We start from the raw sequence: 13,293 nt of genomic DNA on the forward strand, positions 1-13,293 counted from the left end.
CTGCTGGAAGGGCCCAACTTAGGAGTGGAAGTCCTGCCAGGCTCACAGTATGTCTGGTTTTGCCACTCAGAAATAGGTGAGTGGTACCTGAGGGACTGATGGCCAAGCCATCACCGTGCTCTTTGACCATTGCTGCTCTCTGTCTGGCCTCTTAACACCTTGCCAGCAGCTGGGCCCTGTCCCTGGCCAGTGTTGACTGCTGGCTGTGTGTGCCAGCAGGCTATGAGTTGACAGAAGCAGGGCCTGGCTGGTGGCAAGGTCTCAGGTATTGACTGTAGCACTACCAGGACATATTTCTCTGTACAGGAGGGCTCTGAGCAGGCATGCTTGAGCATCAGTGGACTTGGTGCCTTCTGATTACAAGAGTATGCCTCTCGGCACTTTGCTGGCATTAACTTCTCAGCAAACCAAACTACACTACAAGAAAAGTAAATGTCATTGTCTACCCAATAGATTAAAAGCTCAGGCAAAGAGGCTTGGCAGCTCAACCAAACTGATACTTAATCGCGATGAGGCCAAATCAGGTTCATAAGTGCACTTTTGAGTACTCTGTTAAACATTGGTTTGTTTCTGAGCTAAGACTGTGTCTTGGAATTTGCTTGGACTCTCAGAAGGCCCAGATTTACCAGCCTGACAGAATACAGCTCTTTTCTGGACACAGATGGCAGAAAGATCAGTAATAATGCCAGTGAAATACCAGTATTCAATAAACATTTGTGTTGGGTATGTGAAGGAAGTGGCTGGTGTGCTGGAGGATGCAGGAGTACTTCCCAATCTGCTAGGAGCTGAGGAGACTGCCAAGCACTGATGAGATGCAGACATTGTAAAACAAAATGTGCAGTTTGCACCTATGAGTCTTTAGAGCCCTGACTTAATTTTCTCTGAAAAAAAAAATTGTTTTGGAATACAGGGAACATACAAAGTAACAGAAAAAGCTCATAGCTCAAGGAGGGAAGAACAGTGAGCCAGTACCTATAGGCTGTTTAACCTGACATCCTTCTTGGCCAGCATAGTGGCAGAGCTAATATGGGATTCAATTAATAAAGAGCTAAAGAATATGAATGTAATTATTGCCAAGCAGTAAGGTTTATGGGAAATAGGTCATGTCAAGCAAACCTGATTTCATTCTTTGATGAGATTAGAAGTTTGTTTGATAAAAGTAATATGTAAGAGGTTTCCTTCCATAAGTGGGGAAAAAACCTTCTGATTTAAACCTAGCCCCTTATAATGTAAGTAGAACCCATCTGTAAGGGATTGAGAATGGGGTAACTGAGAGGCTAAAGAAAGTAGCACTGCTTTTGATTGATCAGTGAAACACTTGGAGCAGTCCTCAGAAGTTCAGTGCTATGTCCATGGTCTGGAGAAAGTACATGACTGCAGGGCTTGTAGGAACCTCCAAAACCCCTGTCTCTGCTGTTAAAGGCAGCCCAGTACAGCTCACTCCAATGATTAACTCTGCTCCAAACATTGTCCCCTGGCAGGTTGTGTGCAGTTTCTGGAACAGCCAACCATGGCCTTCGTCCGACTAAATGAGGCTGTCTTCCTGGAATCTGTCTTGGAGGTCCCAATTCCTGTCAGATTCATCTTTGTGCTGCTGGGACCTAGCCAGGCCAACATGGACTACCATGAAATTGGCCGCTCAATCTCCACCCTCATGTCTGACAAGGTGAGGAGCTGCTGGGGAGTGATGCTGTGAGGGAGCTTTGCTGGCTCCTTAGAAGACAGTCCTGAGATGAGAGCTGTGCAAAGGCTCTGGTGGGGTAGGCAAGTTTGAGCACCTGGGATTTTTAAGATCAGTCCCCCATCTCTCTAGATGGCAGTGAAATTGATCACCTTGGTAAGGAATTAAATGTAAAGGAAAGACAATCTGAGCATCTGCTGCACACATCCAGCACAAGAGGATCAGAGGTTCACAGGTCCTTCCTGCTGGTGCCACATAACTATAAGCAAGTAACAAACCTTCCTGTACTGCCACTATTGCCATTTTCACTGAACTGGGGACTAAAAGGCTCAATCAGAAAAAGTGCCTTAGAGGTAGCAAGACTGGAAGATTCCTTCCCTGAAGTTGTGTGGGGCTCAGCTGAGAATGTGTTTTTAGGCAGAAGAGGTGAGGTGCCATTCCAGCTTCAGTGCTGTGTTTGTGGGCTGACCTCATTCATTTGAGTCTCTGGTCCTCTTGCTGGAAGAGCAGAACCAGCTGCTGCAGCCAGGGCTAGCCACAGCAAGGTTACACAGTCCTGGCGCCATGGAGAGAGTACAGTATCATTTACATTGAAGCTGTGGCTCCAGAGAGTCTGTGTGCTGCAGGGACCTTAGCTGTCCCCTACCTCCTTTGCAGGCTGTTCACTCATTCATCATCCTCCAGCCTTTTCTCTGGAGGCATGTTCCAGAGGCAGTGCAGCACTTCCACCTGTTTGCCAGCACTTCCTTGCCTGGTCTCCTTAGTCCTTCCTTGCTAACCTGCTCTTGCTGTCAGAAATATCTCTCCTTTTCTGCCTAGTTTCCTTTGCATGGCTTCCCTCATGGTGTAGATGCCTATTTTCTTGCTCTCTTTCTGTCTCCCATGTGGAGACTCCCAGGAGTCTCTTGCATGTCCTGCTCAGTTCATTATTATTCTGCTTTATATCTATGATGATTTAGGACTCTACCAGCTTCTTCCTCAAAACAGGAGGTGGGATTCAGGAGTGTGGGTCACAGAATGGCAGTAGGGAGATGAGTAGTGGATGGAGGGGGAGAATGTTGCTCTAAAGGTCACAGCAAGCATTGTGTTTCCAGGCTGTAGTAGCTGTGTCTACTCTTGGTCTGAGCTTTCTCCCTCTCTCTTTTTCCCTGCCCCTTCCAGCACTTCCATGAGGCTGCATACATGGCAGATGATCGTCAAGACCTCCTCAATGCTATCAACGAGTTCTTGGACTGCAGCATTGTCATCCCCCCATCAGAGGTGGAGGGGAAAGACTTGCTCAAATCCATTGCCACCTTCCAGAAATTGCTGCTGAAGAAGAGGAAGGAGAGGGAGCAGAAATCCATGAAGGAGGGCACTGCTCAGGAAGCCAAAGGTCTCTCCATTCACATTTGGGCAAGTTTGTGCCTAGTGCCCTGTGTGCACCAATGGGCCCTCCCCTCCCAGAGGCTGGCAGAAGGGTGAGCAGGGCCTGGCTCCTGCAGTGGGGAGTGGGGAGCAGGGCAAGGGGAGCAGGACAGTGACTGGTGGCTGGGGACAACTGGAGGCAGTGGGATGTGCTGTTGCAGAGGGCCCATCAGGCTAGTGCTGCTCTATGAGATACTGGGGAGAGGGAGAGCCCAAGGGCTCAGCTGTGTTCCTTGCTGAAGCCTTGCCCTCCATGCACCTCCAGAGCTGTGTGAAGTGAAAGCTGAGGAAGAAGAGGAGGAAGCTGAGGATGACCCTTTGAAGCGAACCGGGATATTTTTTGGAGGTCTGGTTCGGGACATAAAGCGCAGGTACCCCAAATACCTCAGTGACATCAGAGACGCCTTGCACAGCCAGTGTCTCGCAGCCGTTCTCTTCATCTACTTTGCTGCTCTCTCTCCTGCCATCACCTTCGGGGGACTCCTAGGTAATGGGCCTGCTTTCTGGTCTGCTCTTTGCACTCTGGGACACTGGCTGTGTCTGTGTGATGCTGTTCTGGGGTGGGCTTTGGTGCTGTTCTCTCAGGGAGAGTGGCAGTGCTGTGCCTCAGCTGCTGCCTTGTTCCCTCCCTGCCATTTGGCCTCTCCAGCCTTGGCTGCCTGGGCTCCCTCCACGCTCCCTGCCTAACACGGGCACCTCTGACTGTTGGCATGGGGACCTGTCTCCTCTGTCTGGAGCTGTGCAGCCTGCCTGTCTGTGGTGATGGTGCCTATGTCCAGGCTATAACACTCATACATTGTTCTCTTTCCCAGGAGAGAAAACTGAGGGTCTCATGGGCGTCTCCGAGCTGATAATCTCCACCTCAGTTTTAGGGATCCTCTTCTCCCTGCTTGGAGCCCAGCCACTCCTGGTCATTGGCTTCTCAGGGCCTCTTCTGGTGTTTGAAGAAGCTTTTTACAAGGTACATGTGAGGCAGTGTCTGTGCTTGGCACCTGCTCACTCTGTCCTTGCTCTGGAGAGGGTGGCTGGCATTTCTCAGCTCTGTAAAGGGTCTTTATTATTGTGAAGTCTTTGAGTCCTTCCAGGCTGCTCTCAGCTCAGCCAGGGCTGCCCTTGGCTCTGCTGACACTTTGCAGGTCCCACTACAGGGACTTCTACCTCCCATTGCTGTATCCATTGTCCCTTGAGGTGTGACACTGATAACAACACTCTACATGCTGACTGTGAGGAGAGCACTGTCTCCCAGCTCTGTGCTGTAGCTTGTTGGCATAATGAGCACTTGTAGCTGCATCCTAAAACTTTATTGTTCTTGGGGCTTCCTTTGAAGACCATTTCATCACTTTTATCTGTGTCCAGGCTTCATTTTATAGGAGCTCAATAACATTCAGTGTACCTCCCATTTGGGACATAACATTCAGGTACCATCCCACCTCTAAGGATGAATCCAAGGGTGTGTGGAGAGGTATCTTGGCCAGCCAGGATGGATATGTTTCTTTCTCAAGTAGCATGACCTCTTTGCTTTTGAAAGCATCCCTGTATCACTGTACCTTTAAGCAGTGTATCTAATTTTTCTCCTTTTCTCTGACTCCCAGCATGTCTGTGTCTTTGAAAAAGCATAGTTTTTTCTACAGCTGGATTTTCACCTTGACAAGAGTTTGGAGCTGGTGTTGCTATTGCAGAGTGGGAATTTCTCTGCTCTCCTGTGACCACACTTCTCACTGACCACTTTTGTTTTGTCCAGTCACTGTGAACAGAGGAGTACCTCTGCCTGTGGCAATACTGAGGAAGGCTGCAAAGGGAGGGGTATGATTTGTCCTGGAAATAATTGGTGTGTGTAGAAGAGAAGAGGCAGTGGAGATTGTCTCCTCTGTGGTGGCAGCCTGGAGCCTTTTCTCCACACACATACAAGCGTCTGTACACAGGGTGCTGTGTGAGATCGTGGCCTTTATGCAGCAGGATGTAGCAGGATGCTCAGGCTCTCCTTTGTAGGGGACAGGCTTGTATTGTTGGGTGCATGGAACAATGGAGAGCTGTGTTTGAGCAACAGCACCGCCATATGGGTGGGATGGGGAGTGTTACGCATGGGCTGGCTTCAGCAGAGCATGAAGGAGGTACTGTTACAAAGACTGGAGCAGGAAAGACCTGCTTGGTGTGAGCTGTCAGGTTTTGATGCAAAGTCTGCAAATTTACCTGTGATTCTAGCCATGAATTCACTGATTCTGTGTTGGATGCCCAAGCAGATGTAGATGCTTTTTTCCAGGACAGTCTTTGATCTTAATGGAGAGTGGATGCAGGAGGCAGCCTGAGGAGCCATGAGTAACTCCTTCCCCTTTCCATTTCAGTTCTGCCAGACACAAGGCATTGAGTATCTGACAGGCAGAGTGTGGATTGGTTTGTGGCTCATCGTCTTCATCTTCATTATCGTGGCAGCAGAAGGAAGCTTCTTGGTGCGCTACATCTCGCCCTTCACCCAGGAGATCTTTGCTTTCCTCATCTCCCTCATCTTTATCTATGAGACCTTCTACAAACTGTACAAGGTGAATCTTCCCTGGGGATATGGGCTGCTGCATCTCTTAATCCCTTAGCAACCTGCTGCTTTAGCACACAGGAGGCAAGGGAACAGGGCCAGCTCAGCAACAACTTTCCTAGACATTCTGCAGAGCAGTTCTTTGCTGGTCTCATGCCTCAGCCTAGCTGGCTCCTGTGCCACCACAGAGAGTGGCAGGAAGAGCCCTAATGTCTCTCTCCCCTTCTCTTCCTGCAGGAGACATTAAAGAGGGGCCACTTTTCTCTCCCCAGCCCTCTCCAGCTGGGTAGGTTGCGAGGTGAGGTGACGGATGCTGGGATTGTCCGTGCCCACCATCTACTGCCCTCACCTCTCCACAGATCAGGATCTCCGCTCCCCCCCGCCCCCAGTAGTGACACAGTGCCCCCTGACCCTCCTTGTGGTAACTTGTCTGCTGATTCTCTCACTTGCTCAGGTGTTTGCAGAACATCCTTTGCTGAAGTTCTACCCACCAAGTGTGCAGAGCAGCCCGAATGCCAGCGTGGTCTCTACAGATGCGATGTCACTGGGAACCAGGATGCAGCCCAACACTGCTCTGCTCTCCCTCATCCTCATGCTGGGCACTTTCTTCATTGCCTTCTTTATGCGCAAGTTCAAGAACAGCCGCTTCTTAGGAGGAAAGGTGAGAAGTTTTTGGGATTCACATGTCAAGGACAAGGGAGACACCAAACAAATAATGCTTCTGCCTACAGATCTTTATTCTCCAGAACACATGGACATTCCCCAAAGAAACACCAGAAACCTTTTAAATACCTTGCAGGAGGGATGGTAGCCCACCCTAGGGTGCAGACAAGAGCTGACTGTTGATGATGGTATCTGCACTGTCCTGCTCCAGTGAGGCTGCTGGAAAGTCCTTTGGACCTTGGGAAAGCTCCTTGGACTGGATACAAGTCTGTTAAACTAGAATATAAGAAGAGTTTATTAGAAGAAGAGCTTTTTCTCTTTGGACATCTCTCTATGTGCAGGGTATCTGTGTAATACTTGGAACACTGTCTAAATAGGCCATCAGGAGCAATTAGCCAGTCAAATAAGAGCATGTTATGTGGGCAGTGGGATGCACAGCCCCATGAGTCAAGGCTGGGTTTCCTTGCCCTGCCCATCAGCAGTGCTCAGGTTTGGAGTGGTGCTTGGCCCCATCTGGGGCTTCTCTTTGCCATAGGCTCCCTATGCATGCATGGAGCTGGCCTGTTCCTTTGGCTAATGACAGGTCTGTGTTCTGCAGGCACGGCGGATCATCGGAGACTTTGGGATCCCCATCTCCATCCTGGTCATGGTGCTGGTGGACTACACCATCACTGACACATACACACAGGTAGGTGCCAGTGCTGCCCTCAGAGCCTCTCCTGCAGTCCAGCAGTGATCCCTGTGGCACTGGCCTGCTCTTGTGCAAAGGGGAATTTGTATTTCCTGCCTCTTTAGTCATAACAGCACAAAGCAAACAGAAATATTCCCCTCATCCTCACTCCCACACTGATGGGAAGCTCCAAGGATCTTGCTGGGGCTGAGGCCAGAGCTACAGGGACTGGAGTACCCTAGTATCCTTCTGGTCATCTTGCTGTTAGTACGGGAGGGTTTATGGGCTTTAAGGAGATTCAGTGCAGTTCTTTCCTTCTTTGCAACTCTAAATAGTTGCAGTCAATCAACAAGACATAAACTGTTTATGCACAATGAAGAAGGTGGCATATAGAATGGTTTCAATGGGATATTTGTCATGAATTTAGTACTCAATGTACTTATTCTCTCCTTCATAACTTAATGTTATCAAACAAATTTATCTCACAGGTTTAATTTTTTCTCCTTTTTTAGTAAATATGGAATTATATATTTTTGGTTTGTTTGTTGGTTTTTTCTTTTTTGCTAAGATTGGGAAGAGGGTGAAAAGTATTTCCTGTTCATCCTGCAAGCTTTTTATCAAAACAGCCCAAGAGTTGGTGGAATCCAAATTCATTTTTATTCATTTGAATTTCAATGAAAAATTTCAGTCTATCAGACGTTAGTAAAATCATGCACTTTGTTACATTCTTTTCATACCCTTCTCTACTTCTACAGTTAATATCAAAAGCATTATCATTTTAGTATTAACTCAGCATATGTACAAAGCTTTCCGAGAAAATGGTACTTAGTTACACAGCTTAACTCAAGGACAAACATTCCAGAAATATTATTCATACTTACGCTGATTAACATAAATGCAAATCATAAACTCTGCCTGCAGTGCAGATAGCAGAAATTGCTGTAGAGCAGCACAGAGCCAAGGGTTCAAATGCTGATGAACACAGGGTCAGGATGATGTACAGCAAGGAGTCTGTGTGGTCTGATGGGAGCACAAACATGATATTTCCTCTGAACATGGTCAGGGTGAGGTAATTTCTACAGAATGTGGCCACTTCTGAGGTTAGCACTGCAAAAACAATGTTGTAAAATGTCTCAGAAAAGCCTTGGAAAGTCTGGAAAGCCACCTCAGAAAATGGTCGGCAGTTCAGAACACTTGATTTGTCCAAGCAGAGGTCAAGGAGCATTTTAACCATGGTCTGCAAGGACTGACATGAGAGTGAGGTTCCTGAGGGAAGATACTTCCTTGGTCTCTTGGAAAAAATGAAGGGAATTTAAGTAGCTGAAAGGAAATGACACGGGCCTATATTAGGGAACATGGGTTTTTTTTATACTGAAGGGGATTATCCATGAGAAAGTCCTGCTCAGTTCATGGTGGCTTATCCTTTCATCTGAGGCGTTCAGAACAGGGAAGCCAGGGGGATCAAAGCCGTGTGAGGCTGTGGGCTTGTTTGTATGAGTGAGTAACTGCTGGGTTTTGCAACTACACCACCAGAAGCTGAATGTCCCCTCCGGCCTGTCGGTCACATCTCCTCACAAGCGTGGCTGGTTCATCCACCCCATGGGCAGTAGTGGGACCTTTCCGCTGTGGATGATGTTTGCCTCTGCCATCCCTGCCCTCCTGGTCTTCATTCTTATCTTCATGGAGACACAGATCACTACGTGAGTACCTCCCCCTCCAATCTCAACCACTGCTAACCCCTAGACAGGCAAGGCCAGGATTCTGGTTCACTTGGAGATGCAATGAACATCCCAGAGGAAGAGCAAGAGCAGGATTCTAGGTATTTCAGACTGAACTTTGGCTTCTCCCATCATCTTTTGGCTCCCCTCTTGGCATATGGTGTGGTAGAGACCTTCCTCAGCCAAGCACAGGAGGAAACTGCTAACCTGAAGCTGACAGCCACCATCCCCCTCCTCAGCCATCTTCTTGTTATCTCCATGTGTGCTGTCTCCAGAGAGCGAGTGTTGTCCCCAGCTGCAGCGCTGTCCCTGAGCACTGGCCTGGGCCTTGCACTGACCCAGGCTCGATTTTCTTTCAGGCTGATTGTTAGCAAGAAGGAGAGGAAGTTGCTGAAAGGCTCTGGCTTCCACCTGGACCTTCTGCTCATTGGCACTATGGGGGGGCTTTGCGCTCTCTTCGGGCTGCCCTGGCTGACGGCGGCGACAGTGCGCTCCGTCACCCATGTCAACGCCCTGACCGTCATGAGCAAGGCCATCGCTCCCGGGGAGAAGCCCAGGATCGAGGAGGTGAAGGAGCAGCGTGTGACCGGAGTGCTCATTGCTGCCCTTGTTGGTGAGCCTCTGCTCAGGGAACAAGGGAGGGGAGAGGACCAAGCACTTAAATCTCCTGGCAGTGTCCCTGCCCCGTGGGCCTGTCCATGCTCTGCCTGCTCACTGCAGGAGCACCCACACCTACCCATACTGAGCTTCCTTTCCCTTGCGCTCAGGGCACAGAGGAGGTGGGAGAGGGACAGAGGCTGGGGTGCCTTGTGGAGGGGCTGGTGTGGGACACACATGCCCTGAGCTCTGTCTGTGCAGGTCTGTCCATTGTGATGGGGAACATGCTGCGGCAGATCCCCCTGGCTGTGCTCTTCGGCATCTTCCTCTACATGGGGGTTACATCGCTCACCGGCATCCAGCTCTACGAGCGCCTGCTCCTGATCTTCATGCCATCCAAGCACCACCCTGACCACATCTACGTTGTCAAGGTGAGCAAAGGCAGGTTACACAGAAAAAGGTAATGAGGAGAAGGGGAAGAAGAAGCAGGTGAGGGGAGAATGGTTTTTTGGTAGAGTGATACTTGGCTTGGTGACCCTGCTTGGCTGCAAGTTTGTGCTGAGAAGTGCAAGGCCTGCAGAGAGATGGTACAATGTTGGTAGACTGCACCGAGGAGTGCATTGCCAGGATATTGTATGGATGGACAGATAATTTGTAGGATTGGTGCACTGTTTTGGGGGGTGTAGGGACACTGCATTGCCAGGTGGGTATGCTGCCAGGTAGCACAGAGGCTGATGTGTTAGGGAGTTCTACCTGGCTGTGGAGTAAAGGCAGGTAGATTTTGCAGCAGCAGGTACTCATACTATGCTACGCAGAAGACTTTTGTTTTGCCACTTGGGTCTTTATTAATCTGTGTGGAAAGATAATGTGTTCTTAGACTGGATTTACCTACTAGGTGAAGACCTGGAGAATGAATCTCTTCACCTGCATCCAACTGGCCTGCATTGTGCTGCTCTGGGTGGTGAAATCTACAGTGGCATCGCTGGCCTTTCCCTTTGTCCTGATCATGACAGTGCCATTGAGACGCTTCGTGCTGCCCCGCTTCTTCCACGACAGGGAGCTCAAAGCGGTGAGCAGACAGCTGTCCTCTGTCTAGCTTGCAACACTGGAATGAGATTGAGGAGATTTGGCAGCCTGAAAGGCTGGGAGATATGGGCCAGCAAAGCCTTGAGGCTCTTTGCTCAATAGGAGTAAGTGGGTGGATGGCTTCCTTGGATCTTGTAGCCCTGGGAGTGCAGTATGAGATGGTTGGGCAGCCTGGGCCAAGGAAACAGGTTCCTACCAGGCAGAGGCCTGAAATAAGGATTTCCCTTTCTATCTTGTGCCTCATTAATCAAGAAACATACCAATTCCCTACTGAACCAGCAGCAAGAACAGCCCAGTAGCACTTTAGAGGGTATGCCTGTAGGCACTTCAGCATATAACCACAGAGCCAGGGTGCTGGCAGCTTTTCAAGAGCTGGCAGCTCCTCTGCTGCTGTCAACATCCTGAGCTTTTGTTGGAGGAGAGCCTGGAGCAGCACCCAGAAGTGAGTGCTGCCAGCAGGGGGAGAGGAAGGAGCTGCAGTGCTGGACCAAAGCCCCAGGCATTAGAATAGAAAGGGCATTGGGCTGGGGAAGCATGGATGGGCATGAGGGTTTAAAGGATCCTGTTGGGAGGGGAAGGAACAAGAGCTGTGCTTTTCCCAGCACAGCTCAGCTGACTGGGTTGCTCTGTGCTGATCCCTCTGTGCCAGGCTTGACCCCACAGTGGGGGCAGCTGTGGCCTTCATAGAGTGGTCTCTGCCTCTTCTCAGTTGGACTCGGAGGATGCGGAGCCAAATTTCGACGAGGATGGCCGGGACGAGTACAATGAGCTGCACATGCCTGTGTGAGCTGGGAGCTGCCCTCCCTGCTCGTGAGACAGGCGGCTCACGCCTGCTCAGCCCTCCCAAGAACTAACTGGAGACTTGCCGTGAGTCACACTGTCTCTTGCCTGGACCAATGAATGGCTGTTCCATAGCCCTGCAGGATGCAGCTCCGGCTCTGGCTGCCCCATCGCTCGCTCAGCAGAGGCTGTGAGTCTCTCTCCTCTTGGACCTGGTGGGCTGAGAGATGCCTCTCGCATCCCAAAGCTGTGTGGGTGTTGAGTGCCCCTGAGTCAGGGGTCTGTCCCCTCCCTGCTGGAGGCAGCCTGTGCCTGGTCTCCAGGCGGTGAAGGGGAACCACGCCAGCTGGTGCCACTGCATTCCCCTCCACTACCATGACCCTTGAGTACCTTTGGGTATCTCAGTACGTGACACTGAGCACTCACAGGAATGGGCTAGAAGCTGCCTCTTCTCCCAGGCCAGCAATCTCCTTACTCAGCTGGAAAATGCCTTGCTCCTGCTCTCTCTGACGCGTTCTAGGAGTGCTCACACTGGGCCTCTGCTCAGCTAGTGGCCCACAGGGCTGCTGCAGCCTGGCAGACAGGCAAAGAGGGACTGGCACCCTAGCCCAGTCCTCCAGACCGTTTTCTGTCCAGTCACCTTCCCATATGACTGTCTTCAGCTCTTGCTTGACATGGAAGAGGCTGTTTAGCTCCCCTCCCTCTCAGTTTTCCTGACCTTATTTCCAAAGGCAAACTGCATAGGGAGGGAAGGCTGGAGACAAGCAGGTATCCCGAAGCCTTGAATGTTTGCCCTCTTGCAGGAACTAAGAGAAATCCTCTGCCATTCTGCACCTCCAAAGAGGTTGCAGGAGTACACGTGTCACAGGGCTGTATCCCAGTTCCTGATCCCCACATTCCTGTGTCTGAGAACAAATCATGTTTAAGAAGCTATACAAGAAATTTGGTGCTGGAGCATAAAACAGTCCTTTGGGTCCCCTCCCTTTCCCTGTGCAGTGATCCACTGAGTCTGGCTCCCTGGAAGCCTATAAGTAAGTCACTGAAACCCCAGCCCCAGTTTTGCTGCCATACTGAAATCACCTTTCACATCCAGCAGTGCCCTCCATGTGGGAAGGAGCAGCACCCAGGGTGCCCAGCACTCAGCCCCCATCACCTCTGGGCAGCTCCACAGAATCACAGAATGGGTCAGGTTGGAAGAGACCCAGTGGATCATCTGGTCCAACCTCCCTGCCCAAGCAGAGTCATCCCAGAGCACATGGCACAGGATTGTATCCAGACAGTTCTGCAATATATCCAGTTAGGGACACTCCACAATCTCTCCGGGCAACCTGTTTCAGTGCTCAGTCACTGCACAGTAAAGTTCTTCCTTGTGTTCAGGTAGGACTTGCTGTGCCTCACACCTTTCCACCTGGCAGAGCTGTTCCCCAGTGTGTCCCCAAGCTGGCAGCCTTTGTTCAAAGCTGGCCCAGAAACTGATGGTGCCCTTGCTGCCCCTGGAAACTCAAAGGTTAGTGCCAGCAGAGAAAGGCAGCCCAGCCTCTTCCTGATGGTCAGAGCTGGACTGTTCTTCTGGAGGAAGATGCTCACTTCATCATTGGATTTGGGAGAAGATGCTGCCCTCATTCCCACTTACCAGCCTGGCTCCTGTGAGAGATGGTGGGTGCTTCATTACCAGGAGGGTCCAATGCCTTCCTCGGGAGGCTGCAGAAATATCCCATCAGAGAAAGAAGCCTGCCCCACAGCAGGTCCTGCCCACAGCCTGGCCCCCCTACAGGGCCTGGGGCAGAGAGACGAGTGTCTCTGTGTATCTGTGGCCGTGTGTGTCCTGTCCTCCCTGTGTAGTGTAGGAGGCCTGTTGTTTCTGTGCATTGTGACTCCTCTGACTGTAGTGGAAACAGCTACACCAATAAACACTTCACAGGAACCGTGCCTCCGGCTCTACACTTCTGGTTTTATCACCAATGGCAATAAATTAAATGGATTGAAATTCCCCAGCACAAAACTGCCTTGCCCACCACAGCCAGCAAGGTAACAAACCCCAGCTGGAGCAAGGACTGTCACCATGTTACTCCCTAGCAGTCTGGAGGTGGGCTTTCTGTCACTGTCATCGAGCAGAGTGGTTACTGTGGACTCAGCCTCCACACTAGCTGCTGGAAACAGGAGG

At 50.5% G+C, this 13,293-nt stretch overlaps 1 protein-coding gene across 5 annotated transcripts in view; it reads left to right on the forward strand.

The window, feature by feature from the left end:
- The window catches only part of SLC4A3 (solute carrier family 4 member 3), a 33,262-nt gene extending 20,204 nt beyond the window's left edge, over positions 1 to 13,058 (forward strand). For all 5 annotated transcript variants that reach the window (XM_021526270.3, XM_085585036.1, XM_021526271.2 and 2 more), the window contains 12 exons: positions 1,482 to 1,666; positions 2,843 to 3,056; positions 3,354 to 3,575; positions 3,901 to 4,049; positions 5,431 to 5,625; positions 6,070 to 6,276; positions 6,877 to 6,966; positions 8,482 to 8,648; positions 9,026 to 9,279; positions 9,525 to 9,694; positions 10,159 to 10,332; positions 11,059 to 13,058. In XM_021526270.3, coding sequence (XP_021381945.1) covers positions 1,482 to 1,666; positions 2,843 to 3,056; positions 3,354 to 3,575; positions 3,901 to 4,049; positions 5,431 to 5,625; positions 6,070 to 6,276; positions 6,877 to 6,966; positions 8,482 to 8,648; positions 9,026 to 9,279; positions 9,525 to 9,694; positions 10,159 to 10,332; positions 11,059 to 11,136 — 2,105 coding nt within the window. In that variant the 3' untranslated portion in view covers positions 11,137 to 13,058. The remainder of the gene's footprint in view (positions 1 to 1,481; positions 1,667 to 2,842; positions 3,057 to 3,353; positions 3,576 to 3,900; positions 4,050 to 5,430; positions 5,626 to 6,069; positions 6,277 to 6,876; positions 6,967 to 8,481; positions 8,649 to 9,025; positions 9,280 to 9,524; positions 9,695 to 10,158; positions 10,333 to 11,058) is intronic.
- The last annotated feature ends 235 nt before the right edge of the window (positions 13,059 to 13,293 follow it).

The sequence above is a fragment of the Lonchura striata genome, chromosome 7 (assembly GCF_050655825.1).
Source record: "Lonchura striata isolate lonStrDom1 chromosome 7, ASM5065582v1, whole genome shotgun sequence".
NCBI classification, from domain to species: domain Eukaryota; kingdom Metazoa; phylum Chordata; class Aves; order Passeriformes; family Estrildidae; genus Lonchura; species Lonchura striata.